At 36.7% G+C, this 15373-nt stretch overlaps 1 protein-coding gene across 1 annotated transcript; it reads left to right on the forward strand.

Moving 5' to 3' along the window:
- The first annotated feature begins 2656 nt into the window (after positions 1 to 2656).
- Tas2r4 (taste 2 receptor member 4) lies at positions 2657 to 8696 on the forward strand. Its single transcript, XM_063250625.1, has one exon. It carries the CDS (start codon positions 2665 to 2667, stop codon positions 3562 to 3564), a length of 900 nt encoding a protein of 299 aa, XP_063106695.1. The 5' UTR covers positions 2657 to 2664; the 3' UTR covers positions 3565 to 8696.
- Positions 8697 to 15373: the final 6677 nt, after the last annotated feature.

Consider the following 15373-nt stretch of genomic DNA (forward strand, 5'->3'; position numbering starts at 1 on the left):
TTTTTAAGACTGTTTCAGGACCCTGGATCACCAGCTTCTTCAGAAGGACATAGTTCAGGGACCCAGCTGCCTGCAGAGCGCTATTAGTACTTCCTCTTTCGCAAAGTCCTTGTTCTAGGCTGTAGAACTCAGGTGGAAGAAGAAGGGATACACAGATTAGGGAAGGTTGAGAGCTACTCTAAATGAAAACTTCATATGTCAAAGGAGCCAGTGTCTCTTATAGTAAATTCGCAGATGTGGATTCCATGGCTTAGTCAGTCAAGGGGCATGAACATAGGGGCTCAAACTCAGGGAAGCTCCAAAACATGGAGTCTCTATAAAATATTTATAGTTTACTTACAGTTCAGTCTAGTCAAGGTGTGATTTGCCTTGATCAGAGGTGTTTTGTTTTTGTTTTGTTTTAGTCAAGGTGTGATTTGCCTTAATCAGAGGTGTTTTGTTTTTGTTTTGCCTAAAAACATCATTGATGGCTTTATCCTTACCAGGCTGATAAGAAGAATAGAAAAAGAAAATTTAACTGAAGAATCTCATGTAGAAGAATGGATTTTATTAGCCCTTTCCCTATAGTGATCCTTTCATAAGTAACTTCTAACAGATGAACCTCCTTGCTGATCATGTAGCCACTTGATTCTGCCCCACTTTCTTCTTTTGGTTTTTGAGACTAGGTTAGACTGGCCTTGAACTTGTGGTGATCCTCCTGCCTCAGCCTCTCAAGTGCTGGTATTATAGGTGTGAGCCACCATACCTGCATTACTTTTTAATTACTTCTTCTGCTATCCAGCAACCTGGTATATTATATACTGGATAAAGTCTACTATTGCCTAATACTGTTTTTTCCCTTCTTACAATACTTTTTTCTATATCTTTATATTCTTTATCCTATTTAAATGTGGTAGTTAAATGTGTTATTTGTAATATTTCAGCTTAATTAGTGCAGTCATGTTTATGGATAATGAAGTGGAAATATGTGCTGTAATTTTCTCTTTAATGATGGACCTGTTTATTCATTCTGTTTACTTGTTTAACTGATCTAGGCATTAGTTTTGTATTAAAATCTACAGACACTTAAGCTCTAGCTCAGAAGGCTTGCTATCTTGTCATCTGTCTTAAAAGTCCTCTTTGAGACCTCTTTGTCATATCTTAACTCCTTCCTGTCTATTCTTATTTATGCTTCACCTTAGTGACTCTTTAGAAAATGTATTTGTCCATATCCAGGATTGCACTGCATTTCAAGGTGGTTGGCTTCTACCTTTTAGAGTAGATAAGAGAGGCCATACTCACTCTTGTATTTATTTGTGGTTCTCCATAATATTATTTACTAGGCATATTATATTCTTCACTATCTGAGCAATGACAAAGACATCAGCTAATGAAATGACAACTGTTTAGCTCTCAAAATTATATCTAAAGCATATACCTTTCTCTTACCAGACTACTTTAACTGATGGTTAAAGCCTAAGGACAAATAGCCACACATAATCAAGACGTAGCTATAGCTGTATAAAGGAAACATATGAAAGAGGTTTTCTTTTTCTTTTTTTTTTAATTTTTAAAAATTTTTTATTTTTTTATTTTTACCAGTACCAGGGATCAAACTCATGACCACATGTTTGCAAGACAGGCACTTATGCCACTGAGCTAAATCCCCAGCCCCTAGCTTTGCTTTTTCTAAGCAAAAACGATGCAACAATTGATTATGGTAAATTTATGTATATAGCTAATGGGGGATTGCAAAGTAAGTATCATGAAAGGGTGATATTGAGATGAAGTAAGGTTCTGGAACTTAATCTATTAGATGATAGTAAATCACTGTAGGTACTAAGTGATAAAAGAGATACATTGGCCTGGCCAGAATGAGAATTGGACACAATGGTTGCAGCATCAACAGATTAGAGAGGAAAGAGAAATTGAATTTAGGTCATCCATGGATATATGAATGGAAGGTGGGTGGGGAGGAGGGGCATGAGAAATCCCACCATATTCTGTGATTTCTTTGAAGAAAAACTGGGTGTTTGGAATAGTGACAGAAACTAGGGCTTTCTGATTTGGAGTTCTTAGAGCTTCCCATGACTCCTTTTATATCTCCTGCTCTTGGAGGAACAGACTCAGGTTCATTCAGGCTTGTTTTATTATAATCAGGCATTTCTAAGAAAAAAAAGGTGCCTTGGTTACTTTTCTCTCATTGCTAGGACAAAATACCCAAAAATGGAAGTTAAAGAGGGAAAAGTTTATTTAGCTCACAGATCATGAAGGTTTTAGTCCATAATCAGCTAGGAATGGCACAGGGGCAGTACTTCAAGGCAGCAGAAGGCACAAAAGTGGGAAATGCAAGCCTCTTTTCCTTCCTTATATTGTAAGCAGACCAACCCTGTATGGCTGGCAGCCCCTGCTGAGTCACTTAAACTTGTAAACTTCTTAAGTTGACTCAATGAGTCCACCATTACAAAAGCATAGGAATGAAGAAACAGTAATGCAATGCTTGGAACATTTGCATCTCAGTGAAAGCAGCTGGCTTTTAGACCACACATGGCTCATTTGCCATGCTGAGGAAAAGTAAAAAAGGAGACATCCTTCCCAACTGGATATTAGTTCCTGCTTATACATTTCAGTATTTCTCCTGGCCCACCACCAGCACCACAACTGCTGAATCCTCCTTCCGTGAAGATGCTTCAGGTGGTTCACTTATTTGTTATTATTACCTCAATTTTTTTAAATTTTGTAGGGGTGATTATGAATTTGTTTATTACAGTGATCATTTATAAGACTTGGGTTAAAAACCATAGAGTCTCTTCTTCTGATAGAATACTTTTCAGTTTGAGCATCAGCAGATTTCTTATGCTGGGACTGTTTCTACTGAACATTGTCTATTTCATTGCTTCAAATGCTGAAAGATCAGTCCACCTTTTTGCTTTTTTGTTGTTGTTTTGGAAGCTTTTGGACTCTAGCAGTCTCTGGTTTGTGACCTTGCTCAACTGCTTGTATTGTGTGAAGATTACTAATTTCCAACACTCAGTGTTCCTCTTGCTGAAACGGATTATTTCCCAAAAGATCACCAGACTTCTGCTGGGCTGTATGCTGATTTCTGTCATCACCACCCTCCTGTATTTTGTGCTCAGACAGATATCACGTGTCCCTGAATTTATGACTGGGAGAAATGGCACATGGTTTGACCTCAATGAAAGCATTTTGACTTTGGTGGTCTCTTTGGTCTTGAACTCATTATTCCAGTTTATCCTTAATGTGACTTCTGCATCTCTGTTAATACATTCCTTGAGGAAACATGTACAGAGGATGGAGAGAAACTCCACTGGGTTTTGGAATCCTCAGACTAAAGCGCATGTAGGTGCTATGAAGCTGATGATCTATTTCCTCATCCTCTATGTTCCATATTCAGCTGCGACCCTGTTCTTTTATCTCCCTTCTTATGCAAGGATGGGCCTGGGAGTCAAAGCCTTTTGTGTAATTATTTCCTCTCTTTACCCTCCAGGACATTCTGTTCTCATCATTCTTACACATCCTCAACTGAAAACAAAAGCAAAGAAGATACTCTGTTTCAACAAATAGTCAGGGTTGGGGGTTTAGCTCGGTTGCACAGTGCCTGCTTGGCAAATGTGAGGCCCTGAGTTTGATTCCCGGCACCCAACAACACCAACAACAACAACAACAAAAAAACAAATAGAGGAGTTTCACTAGTAAACTTTGGCTGAGGTCATTTCATAATTTGGGTGTAAGATGGTTGTGTTCCCAGTAATCTGAAGAATTACTTTTGTGATCCTTTATCTGACTTTCCAGGCCTTTGAGTACCTATTTTTCTGTTAATTTTGTGTAGTTTTGCTAATATTTTAAAATAAGGTATGTTCTCTAAGGAGCTTGCTTGAGACATAACTTACATTATTTCCTATAACCCTGTGGTGTCAGACCTATGACACATGTGCTTTTTTTCTTTTAAAACAAAAGGTGTTAGTGTATGAATTGTTTTTTCTAAATGAAAACATCAGTATTCAGGTTTAATTTCAGTGTTGGTACTTAATGATGAATAAGTGGGTCTGATGTTGTAGTTTGGGCAAAAAAGCTTTGCTAGCACTGCTATAGCCACTGTGTTCCTGGCTAATAGAAATTACTATATTGTTCCATTAACTACTCAAGTACATATAGTGGGAAGTTTCCTCCCGTTAAGGAGTACATTATGGTGCACATTAATTTTTTTCAGTTTAGAGAGCCATGACTTGGGTCAGTGGTAGGTTAGTGGTGATTGAAACCCAGTGGACTGCCTTACAGTGTGACAAGTGGGTGCAAAAAAGAAAAGAGGGTGATAAAGGTTACAGAGAAAAAAAGGAAAAAATGGTAAAAAGAATAGGTATACATTGTGGGAAAAGATAGGCAAAGGGTCTTCATATTTACTTAGTGAGAGTAAATGAACTATTATTGCTAAGAAACCTAGTACTGAACTTCTAGGCTAGATCTGACAAGGAGAAAAGAGTTGGACTTGATAGGTGGATAGAAATGATGAATAATAATGAAGCCAAATCCAAAATGGTTTCATGAATCTTGAAATCCACAGATAGGCTAAGGTAAGGTCAAAATCAAGTTCCACATATTGAAGCTAGCACCATCAGAGCAAAAATTTATAGAGTACTGTGTCTTACCATCTAATATGGAATTCATTGGAAAGCCAAGAACAGCCATTGGTTTGGTAGTGGGAGTGCTTGACTTTGGTGAACTTATTCCATTGGTTTCTGCATTTATGAAGTGCACAATCCTCTAAGAGAACAATTTCTGGAACTGGGACAACAGGACTATGACTACAGAGGAACAAGAGTATGAAAATGGGATGTTGACAAGTTTTGAAATAGAATTGAATGTTAATTATTTTTAATTATGTAATTTTAAAAAACTGCTCATATAATGTATGTAAAACTTATATTTATAAATCTCAAAATAAATGTCTTCAAATTTTACAAATTGCTGACTTTTTCTATTTTTACTTTTAGAATCTTGACTGTAATAGCAAGTTTTACCTAAATCAACATTTTATTTGTTTTATTTTATTTTAAAGAGAATAAAACCAAAAAAATAAAACAGAGTAAAGCTAGTCAAAACAGAACAGTGAAAGTGATACAGGACTTCAAAATAGATAATAGGAAATCAACCATTGCTACCATAATGCCTCTTCAAAATAACTGTCCATACTATCAGATATAATAAAACAGAACAGAATAAAACCAATCTAAATAATAAATAAAACAGTGAGAACAGTATTAGATTTCAAGAACAAGACAGAAGAAAATCCCCCATAGTTGCTATATTGCATATTGTTATCCTCTAAATAGATGCTCAGACTACTGGTTTTACACCTGCAAAGTCTATGAAACAATATAAGCATTAAGATTTTTTTTTGAACCTCAGTTGCTATCAACTCAGTCTGTGTACCTCTGAATCAGCTGGTTGCTTAGGGGAAGGGCTGGAGGAGTAGTTTGTCTCTTCTTGTCTCCCAGCCCCAAACTAGCTTATAGGAAGGGCCCTTCTTATTTCTCTGTCCAGCCCACAGTTACCCCTGACTCACAGGGAGAGTGGCAAGCCACTCACTGTTTTATAGAATAAAACTGTTTTTTATTTGTTTGTTTTTGAGGCCGGGTCTGGCTATGTAGCTTAGCTGACTTTCAGCTCCCTAAGTAGTCCAGGCTGGCCTTGAACTTGAGGGAGTCCTCCTGCGTCAGCCTCCCAAGTGCTGTATAGTATGAAAGTTGAAGGTATTTGTCATGTGAGAGTCTTAAAATTAATAGAAAAAAGGGTTACTGAGAACAATTAAACTGTACAACAATTTTAAATGAGTGCCAGAATTCTTCATGGATCCTCCAATGTCTGTTCCTTCTCCTCTCTAACATAGCAATCAAATTCTTAACTGTCCTGTATTATGGCAACCAAGTTATATTTTATAGCTTCCTTTTATAAGTAGGTGCCTTATTGCCTTATGATCAAGTTCTTCCAGTAAAGTGTGAGTAGAAGTGATGTGTATGATTTCTAGATGTGCCTCTACAAGAGTCATGCCCTCCCTTTCCCTTTGCCATGGATTGGATGGTGGTGTAATGATTGACCATGCTAGATCTTGTACTTGAAGTGAATACTTAGCAATAGTGGAGTTATTTAGCCCAAAATTGATGTTGTCTGGTTCCTGATGTGATGAAGTTGCCCCAGTTCTGAACTGCTTATGTCTGAATTCTAGGGCTGTTCATGAGAAACATCTTCATGCTTTTAGGAACTCTGCTTGAGTATCAATTACCTTTGTCAAATAACTTAAGACTTACCCTAAGTCCATGCAATACCAACTGCTTTTATGAAATAGTATGCAATTACTTATTATTTTATAGTCAAAGAACATTTTATGACATTAAATAAAAATTGTAAAAATAAACAGTGTGGTACCAATTTTATATACATTTCAACAAAAGTTTAAAGGGAAGAACAAAAATGTAAATGGCAATTATTTTTGGGTAGGAATTTTTAAATAACTTTTTTTACATTTTGTTAATTTTCTACAACGAATCAGTGAAAAACATACTTTAGATGTATATACTATACAGTCTATTCAACATCCATGCATCAATATTTCTTTCTTTTTCACTCTTTTTAAAAATTAATGAATTAATGGGTTTTGTTTTGGCAGATTTGTATATGTATAAAACGTACTTTCCTCATTTTCATCTCCTGCCATCCTCATTTCTCCATTGTCCCCCACTAGTTTAACATTTTGGGGGCTGTGAATGCCTATAATACAATTTTGCTCGTATTTATCCCCCTCATGACCCACTCTTACACTCCATGCTGTTGCCTTTCTCTTGTCTATTAATAATTTCCTTTTTACATTCTTGTTATCTTCTTTAGATTTTATATATTATGGAGAATGTGTGATGTGTATCTGAGTTTGGTTTATTTTGCTCAACATAGTTGTCTCTAGATCATCCATTTTCATATAGATGACAGAATTTCATTCTTTCTTGTGACTGAGTATTATATTGGGTAATATGTCACATTTTCCTTATCCTTTCATTTGTTGATAGGCACCTAGACTGGTTCCATATCTTGGCTATTGTGAATTATGCCTTAGTAAATATTGATATGCAGATACTACGATAACATGATGATTTTAATTGCTTCTAATATATACTGAGTAATGGCATAGCTGGATCAAATAGTAGCTTTAGTTTTAGTTAAGGAATGCATCATGGTTTTCATAATTTACATTCCTTCCAGCAGTGTAGAAGGTTCCTCGTTGCAGCCTCAACAGCATATATTGTTTTTTTATTATTGATGATAGGCATTCTGACTTATAATGTGATGAAATCTCAGTGTAGTTTTCATTTGCATTTCCTTAGTGACTAAAAATGCTAAACAGCTTTTCATATACCTGTTACACATTTTTACATCTTTTGTGTAGTATCTGTTGACTTCATTTGCCCATTTATTGATTAGTCTGTTTGATTTTTAATCTTAAATTTTTTGAGCTCTTTACATATTCTAGTTATTAATCCTCCGTTGAAAGAGTATCTGGTAAAGATTTTCTTCTGTTCTATAGTCTGTCTCTTCACTCCATCAATTATTTCCATGCCTGTGCAGAAACTTTAATTTGGTGTAGTCCCGTTTGTTGCTTCTTGCAGTTATTTCCGGTCTTGTACAAGTCTTATTCAGGAAATCTTTGCCTGTGCCTGTGACTTCCAAGTGTTTTCCCGTTGTTATGTTTTGGCAAATTTGAGGTCTCAGGTTTTATACCTATGTTTTTGATCTATTTTGAATTGATTTTTGTACAGAGTGAGAGGTAGAGATATAATTTTAGCCTTCTAGAAGCGGGTATCCAGTTGTCCTAGCACCATTTGTTAACAATACTGTCTCTCAGCATGGTAGTGCACTCTAGTTATCTTGGCATTTTAGGAGGTTTTTGGAAGAAGAATTGCAAGTTTCAGCCCAATCTGGGCAAGTTACCAAGATCCTGTATCAAAATAAAAAACAAAACAGTGCTGGGGATGTAACTCAGTGTACAGGCCCTGGGTTCAATCTCCAGTACTGAAAAAAAAAAAAAAAAGGTTCTCTTTTCTCCAGTGTATATTTTTGGCTCCTTTGCCTAGATCAGAGGGCTCTAATTGTGCAGGTTTGTTTCTGTGTCCCCTATTCTGTTCCATTGGTCTTTGTTTTATTTTTGCACCACTATCATGTTGTTTTTGTTAATATGACTTTGTAGTATAGTTTGAAATTAGATATTGTGATGCCTCCAGCCTTGCTTTTTTTACTTAGGATTGCATTGGCTATTCTGGGTGTTTTGTATTTCCATATGAATTTTAGGGTTGTTTTTTTCTTGTTCTGTGAAAAATGTCAATATTTTGAGGAGGATTGCATTGAATCTATAGATCACTTTTATTAATCTGGCCATTTTGATAGTATTAATTCTGCTAATCCATAGATACAGAAGGTCTTTCATTTTTTTGTACCTTCTTCAATTTCTTCTTCAGTGTTGTAAAATTTTCACTGTAGAGATCTCCTTTGTTAGAATGCCCCTGTAGTATTTTTAAAAATATTATAAATAAGGTAGGGGATTTAGCTCAATGGCACAAGTGCCTGCCTGGCTAGCATGAGATTGTGAGTTCAATCCCCAGTACCAAACATACACACAAAACAACCCCCCCCCAAAATCCCCAAAACTCTCTCTCTCTATCTATATATATAATTGTTTTCCTGATTTTTTTTATCAGCTAGGCTGCTATTGGTGTATAGTAAAACTGTTGATGTTTTTTGAACTGATGTTAATGTAGCATTTTCAGTGCTTAAATGTTTACGCTTTTTAAATTTTTTCTCTTTTTCCAATCAGATTTTATTGGAAACTATTGATTTTTTATGTTGATCTTATATCCTATTACTTTGCTGAATTCATTTATTTACTCTAAAAGTCTTTTGGTGGAGTTGACAGGATCTTCTAAGTACAGGATCATATCATCTGCAAATAAGGATAATTTGACTTCTTCCTTTCTTATTTGTATCCCTTTTATTTTTTCTCTTGTCTAATAACTGTAGTTAAAATTTCAAGAACTGTATTGAGTGGTGAGAATGGATGGACATCTTTGCCTTATTCCTTATACATCCATCTTTCTGGAGGACAGATGGGCAGTTCTGATGTCATTCAGTTTCTTTTTACTAAGAAAGGTAAATGTATAGTCTTCTGTTCTCTCTGGATTCTTTTTCTTGTACAATATTGGCAGAGTAATGCTGATTGTTTTTTGGTTGACCTGTGTAGTATCCATTTCAATCCCATTTGAGTTGGAGTGTTATCTTTGTATTAGGACTACTCTTGCTACTTGAAGAAAGTTTTGAGTGTTTTCTTATTATTTGTCCAAATACTTAGTATTTGTCGAAAGTCCTCCCTGTGTGGTTTTTAGCAATGTTGTAGGTTTGGAGTTTTTCTGATTCCAGTATACTCTGCTAAATACATGCCACTAGGGACCTCTTAACCGGAGTTTGAAGTTTTTTTTCTCAAATTATAATAATGCTTTAATTTCTTATTACAAATATTCTAATCCTATATTTCCTTTTGTTCTCTGGCTATTGCAGAAAAGAGTGTTAAAACTCTTTGTTAGAAAGATTCATTTTCTAAGTAAAAGATCAGGTCATTGTCTGAATAATGTTGTCAGTGGAACATCTACCACCCACTATCTTAGCTGTAACTCAGGGACCTGCTATTTAGCTTCCAATTGTTGTATGAACTGCCTTATTATGTTATTGGCTCTTCACAACCTCTTTGGTAATGTACATACTATTATGCTCAATATGTGGTTGACAAAATTTAGGCAACAAAAATATAAGTAAGGAATTCATATAGTAGAGCCAGGAAAGGATTGATTCAGGGTTCCAGTGAAAGTCTCTGACTCTAAACTCCAGTTTGCATACCAGTAGATCACTATGTGGGTAGAAAGGCATATAGAGTAAGATCATTCTAAGCAAAACAACTTTAGTTTCTAGCATAAGAAGAAATATTCAAAGAGATGCCCAAAGCAGCATATATACAGCCTGAAGATCTACCCAGGGCTGTCCATGCATAAGGGGAGAGTATGAGGATAGAATAAGCTTGTAGGTGTTTGGTTTTCATAGCTGAAATGTCATGGTGCCACTGTCTTGGGGCTTTTTTTTTTTTTTTTAACTACTGGTCCATTTATTTGTGGTACTGAACTCAAGCAAATATATAGCTATTATAAAAGCAAAGTAAAGTATGTCTGTTTTGAACTGTAGCTTATACAGATTTTTAAAATTTTCAAAATTTTAAATTTTTGTGTTAATGTAACACAAGTAGATATTAAAGAAAATAGCAAAGCACTTTTCTTCTATAAAAAATAAAACAAAATTCTGTAACAAAAGTTAATATACCACGTATCTTGAAAGAATGGTCAAAATGTTACCCAGTGTAAGTCATAGACAGAAAAAGATTAACTCTTACAAAGATTGGGCTCTTAAACCCTGAAATTATATTAGAAAATTTTAAGATGGAAAAGCAGTAACATTAAAAGAGACGCTACTTTAAAATTTCTTTTGAATGCTGTCACTTGGGAAGAAACAGGCCAATGCAAAAATAGTGGAAGAACAGAAAAAACTTCTGTAAGAACCAAATAAGAATCTTTAAAAATTTCAAGGATTTTGAACACTTCATATTTAATATAGCTTCAGTTTTACTTAATCATGTGAGGATTTGAGTTTCCTTATTGATTTTGAAGGTTTTTTTTTCTTTTTTAAGAAAAAGGATTACTATGGGGATGCTACCTTTTTAAAGTATGAATTAAAAGTCACTGTAATATTGGGGATTGAAGGAAGGGCCTCACTCATACTAGGAAAGCACTGTACCACTGAGCTACACCCCCAGCTTTGACGGTAACTTTTAAAATGGCTTTAAATGCAAATCTGCCATGGGAATTGAACCTTACTGAAGGCATTTAAAATAAATTCTTCAAATATGTCTTTTCTCATTCTCTTTCCTCCTTCTTCTCCTTTATTCTCTCCCTCCTATCTATCTTTCTGTCTGTCTGTTCCTCTGTTTATCTAGCAAGCATGCTAGCTAGCTAGCTTGTTTGCTTGTTAAAGCTGTAGATGCATTAGCCCACAGGCTTTCAAAGAGGGATGAGGGGATGCCAAGCCTGGGAGATTCCACTGGGAATGTTTCAAATTTTGAATGCCCTCCCTCCCATTCCTTATTGGTGTAGTAACAGAGGAGGGAGGTGGAGCTAGATTAAAGTATCGAGGTGTTTAGAGATTGTGGTCTAAATAAACAAAGGCAAGTTATAAGCCATAAACTGTTCCTTCTCCTAAGGGAACAGTTTATGGCTAGTTTTATCCCATGAGGAAAAAATGGGAAAAGAAACTCCATGTGTACATAAGAATTTGCTTGACATGGAAATCAACAAGGAGGTGGTCTGTGTTAGGAATGGGGAAAGGGAAGAGGAAGGGGAACTGATGGTGAGATGGTCATGATCTGTATACATTTCAGCACCTGTATACATTTGGGGGGAACATACGAGGTCAACATCATCTCACAACAGCCTGATTGCTCTCTGATTATGACTTTGTGGGTTTAATGGATCTGGGAGGGTGTGTGACTGTAACTTTGTCATTGGTCAACAAGAAGTAGCAGGAGGCCTTTGGCAAATGGCTGAGATCCAGAAAACCCACGGTGCTGTCTGTGTTGCTTGGCTCTTTCCTTAGCACAATCTTGCAACATTATGAAACATCTCAGTCCCCTGGAAAAGCACAATTTTCAAATTGCTAAAAATGTAACTCAGTGCAAATTGTTAATACATTTCTGAATTTTAACTTTTGAGAAATAAAGTTTTCTTTTTATAAAAATGTTGCAAAGTGAGTTCAGAGAGTGAATATTTTATTTGCCCAGTGTCCTGTAACGTCGAGACCAGGCTACACTTGTCAAAACTGGAAATTACATTGGTACATTACTATTCATTACAGACTTTATTCACATTTCACTAATATTTTTCACAAATGTTCTTTAAAAATTTTTTTTGATTCCAGAATACCACCATTGTGTTTAGTTATTGCATCCCCTTAGTCTCCTCTAGTTGGGTACTGTTTCTTAGCCTTTCCTAGGTTTTCATTGCCTTCACAGCTTGGAAGATTGCTGTTCAGGCATTTTGTTAACAGTCCTTCCATTTGGCTGTATCTGATGTTCTTCTCATACTGAAGTGATGGGCTTTTGGAGAAGAGTACCATGGATTAAACCGTGTTGGTGTCCTTGGTGATGGCACTTTGATCACTTGGTTAAAGTGATGCCTTCCAGTTTTCTACAATGTAAAGGTACTATATTTTTCCTATACTTTCTTCTTTAAGAGTCATCAGGTCCAGATCAAATTTAGTTGGAGGAAAGGTAAGTTCCTCCTGGAGTGTTGCCCAAATCTGTCTGTGATACTTATCTCCCTCCTTGAATTTTCATCCTCATGGAAGCAGACAGAAATAGCTCTTGTTCTCTCATCTGCAGTTTCCTCACTGCTATGCTTTTACTCACTTTCTCCATCCTTAAACACTGCTGCCATTGCTTATCATATTCTTCCTCAAAGGCTGTGATCCTAGCTGCACTTAGAATCTTAGATGGTGGAGTTTGGGGGCTTTCTCCTCCAGCCTGTCTTTAAAGTGTGAATTTCTGTACCAAGGAAGCAGTACCAGTATCAGTGAGCAAGAACACTGGTGTTGTGGATAGATTTCCTGCATTTTCCTGTGTTAAATGCTGCAGAGACACACTTGTGTGCTTGTTGCCAGTGTCCTTGATTTGTTTGTTTCTGAATATATGGACAAATGCAGCTCATTTAGATAATTTGTGCAGCATTTATGAAGAATTTCTAATGCTGTGGAAGAGTTGCCTTCCTCCTGTTTAGTAGGTTTGTGCAAGGTAGGCACACTCTGGGAAGCATTTTATTATTTATTTATTTATTTACCTTTTTTGTTGTTTTTTGAGACATGTTTTCACTATGCAGTTCAGGCTGGCCTCAAACTCACAGTGATCTTGTTTCAGCCTTCTGAGTGCTAGAATTAGAGACGTGTGCTACCAGGTGTAGATGGGAAGCATTTTAAAGGGCTGCCTCAACACAAGAATACAAGATGCTTAAAGAGTGGCCAAGATATGTCAGATATATTTAGGTTAACAAAGGATGGGAGGAATACTTTTTAGGTGAAAGTGTTTGATTTTTGAAACCAGCGATCATTCTTTGTTGATTTCCTTTTGGTATTCTTTTTCTATGTAAGATAGACTGCCCTGTTGATACTATGCAAAAGCCATAAATTGTCCTGGTAAGTTTTTTCTGATGTTTGTGTTCCACTTGATCTTTCATTGGCTTTTCTTTTCTAGGTACTGTAAAAACAGCTGAGGGCTCATAATAGAGGAACGTTGATGAATAGAACAGAAGAGACCTTGTTAGAAAAAGAAGTGGTAGTAATACAGCAGATACATTGCAACTATATTGAAAAGTAAAAAACCAAATGGTTACTCTGTAAACTAGAAAGATTGAGAGTCTAACACTTATATAGCCTCCTGCATGGAAGTTTTTGGTTTGGGAGCTGATATGCTGGACAGTTCTGAGTGGAAATAAAGTATCAGCTGTGGCTCACAGATTCTTCAGGCATGCCTGACTTCTAGAGCTGTTACTCAGCAGTTAATATTTATTGTTTTATGTTTGTTTTGGCCTTTTATTTCTCATTCTGTCTTTTCCTTAGCTTTCCCTATCATTGTAAATAAGCCTCTGTATATGTGTAAATACAGTTTTCTATTCACATGTTCAAGTTATAAGTTTTATTAAAACTTTTACTTGTATCTCCTCTGCCTCCAAATGATAGCAGGCCCTTGGCTCCTCAAAGCTATAGTCTAAAAGTCTGGAACAGGGGACTGATGCAGGGCAGTCATTTAGTACATATTTGCCAAATACTTGGTAATGTTGTACTTTCCCTTGTAACATGAGGTGTGTGCTTTTGCCACTGTTCCAATCCTGTCAATTTTGTATTTAGATTTTGTGGAATTATATGATGAATATGAGTGTTGTGGATTGAGAACTGGTGGTCAGCTTAACGCCAGCTGGATTACATCAGCATGGCATTGAGCTAAGATGCTCCACCTGAGGAAAACTGCCAGGATAAATAGGTGGAGAAGGGCAATGTGGAGGATTGAGACTATGAGTTGTTGTGTGAGTTGTTGGTTCTCCTGGAGAAGCTTGGGTCCTCACATCGAGCATTGCTTCCTGGCTCCGGAGGGGAAGACCTGTGCTGCTTGGTCTCCAGGACGAACTCGTCATGCTGTTTCCTGGCATGTACCCGACTGTGCTTGTCGTTGGAGGAGCTCGGGGCCTCTGTGTCGCTGCGGAAGGCTGTGGTGCCTTTCAGGATAGCTCTGGTCTTTGTTGTGAGTGTGACTTCTCGGCTCCAGCGTAGAACCCTCATCCCACTTGCACAGCTCCTTCATCCTGCTGACAGACTTTTTGGCTTCCACCACTGACCCTTGGGTCTTCCCAGAATGGATCCGTAAAAGAGACTGGCGTGAGTCCTTCTTGTGGGCTCTGGACTTCTAGTTGGACTCGTGGGAGGCATTGTCCTGAGCTCTGGATTTTTATCTGGACTCATTTGGGACATTGCTGTGGGGTTTAGACTCTTGACTAAATAATCTATGTCTTTGGTGTTGTGGATAGATTTCCTGCATTTTCCTGTGTTAACTTCCATTGACCATTATAAAAATATTATAAACTTTATGCCTTGAATCTAATTGTTCTCTGTGTACAACCCCTGACTACAACAATGAGTTTTAAGAGATGGTGCTACTGGGACTCTGGACTTTAGTTTCCTTCTTTGCAAAGTCAGTTTGTAACTATGTTTCTCCACCTGGTCTCAGGTTCCAGGCCAGTTTCATAAAAATGCACGCTGGGACTGCTACCTTCAAAATCATTTCTTCTGTTCTGGCAAAGGGAATGGATTTCCAAAGGACAGTGACTAAATCTGAGAAGTAAAATATTCTACCATGAAATTGATAATTCTGATTTCATCCTTTTTTATGTCTAAAATTTACAAGTGTATGTATGTTTTCTTTATTCATCTATGTGTTCCTTCATTGATTCCATGCTTGGGCCATTGTGAATAGTGCTACCATAAACTTCAAAGTGCAGATATCTCTGATACACTGTGTTAATTTTCTTTGGCTGTATACTCAGAAGTGGGATAACTGGATTATGAAAATATTTCTAGTTATTTGAAGAACCTTCATATTATGACATTTGAAACTATAATGTGGTAGAAATCACTAAGGAGTAGGTACAGAGAAGAAAGAGAGGTCTAAGACTAAAAATTGGGAAACTAGTCTTGA

Source organism: Cavia porcellus, unplaced genomic scaffold, assembly GCF_034190915.1.
Source record: "Cavia porcellus strain 051 isolate PalLab524CR breed Dunkin Hartley unplaced genomic scaffold, mCavPor4.1 scaffold_6, whole genome shotgun sequence".
Lineage (NCBI taxonomy): Eukaryota > Metazoa > Chordata > Mammalia > Rodentia > Caviidae > Cavia > Cavia porcellus.

What these genes read in the sequence shown, in the direction of transcription:
- Tas2r4 (XM_063250625.1), top strand. Translation starts at nt 2,665, where the DNA reads ATGCTTCAGGTGGTTCACTTATTTGTTATTATTACCTCAATTTTTTTA.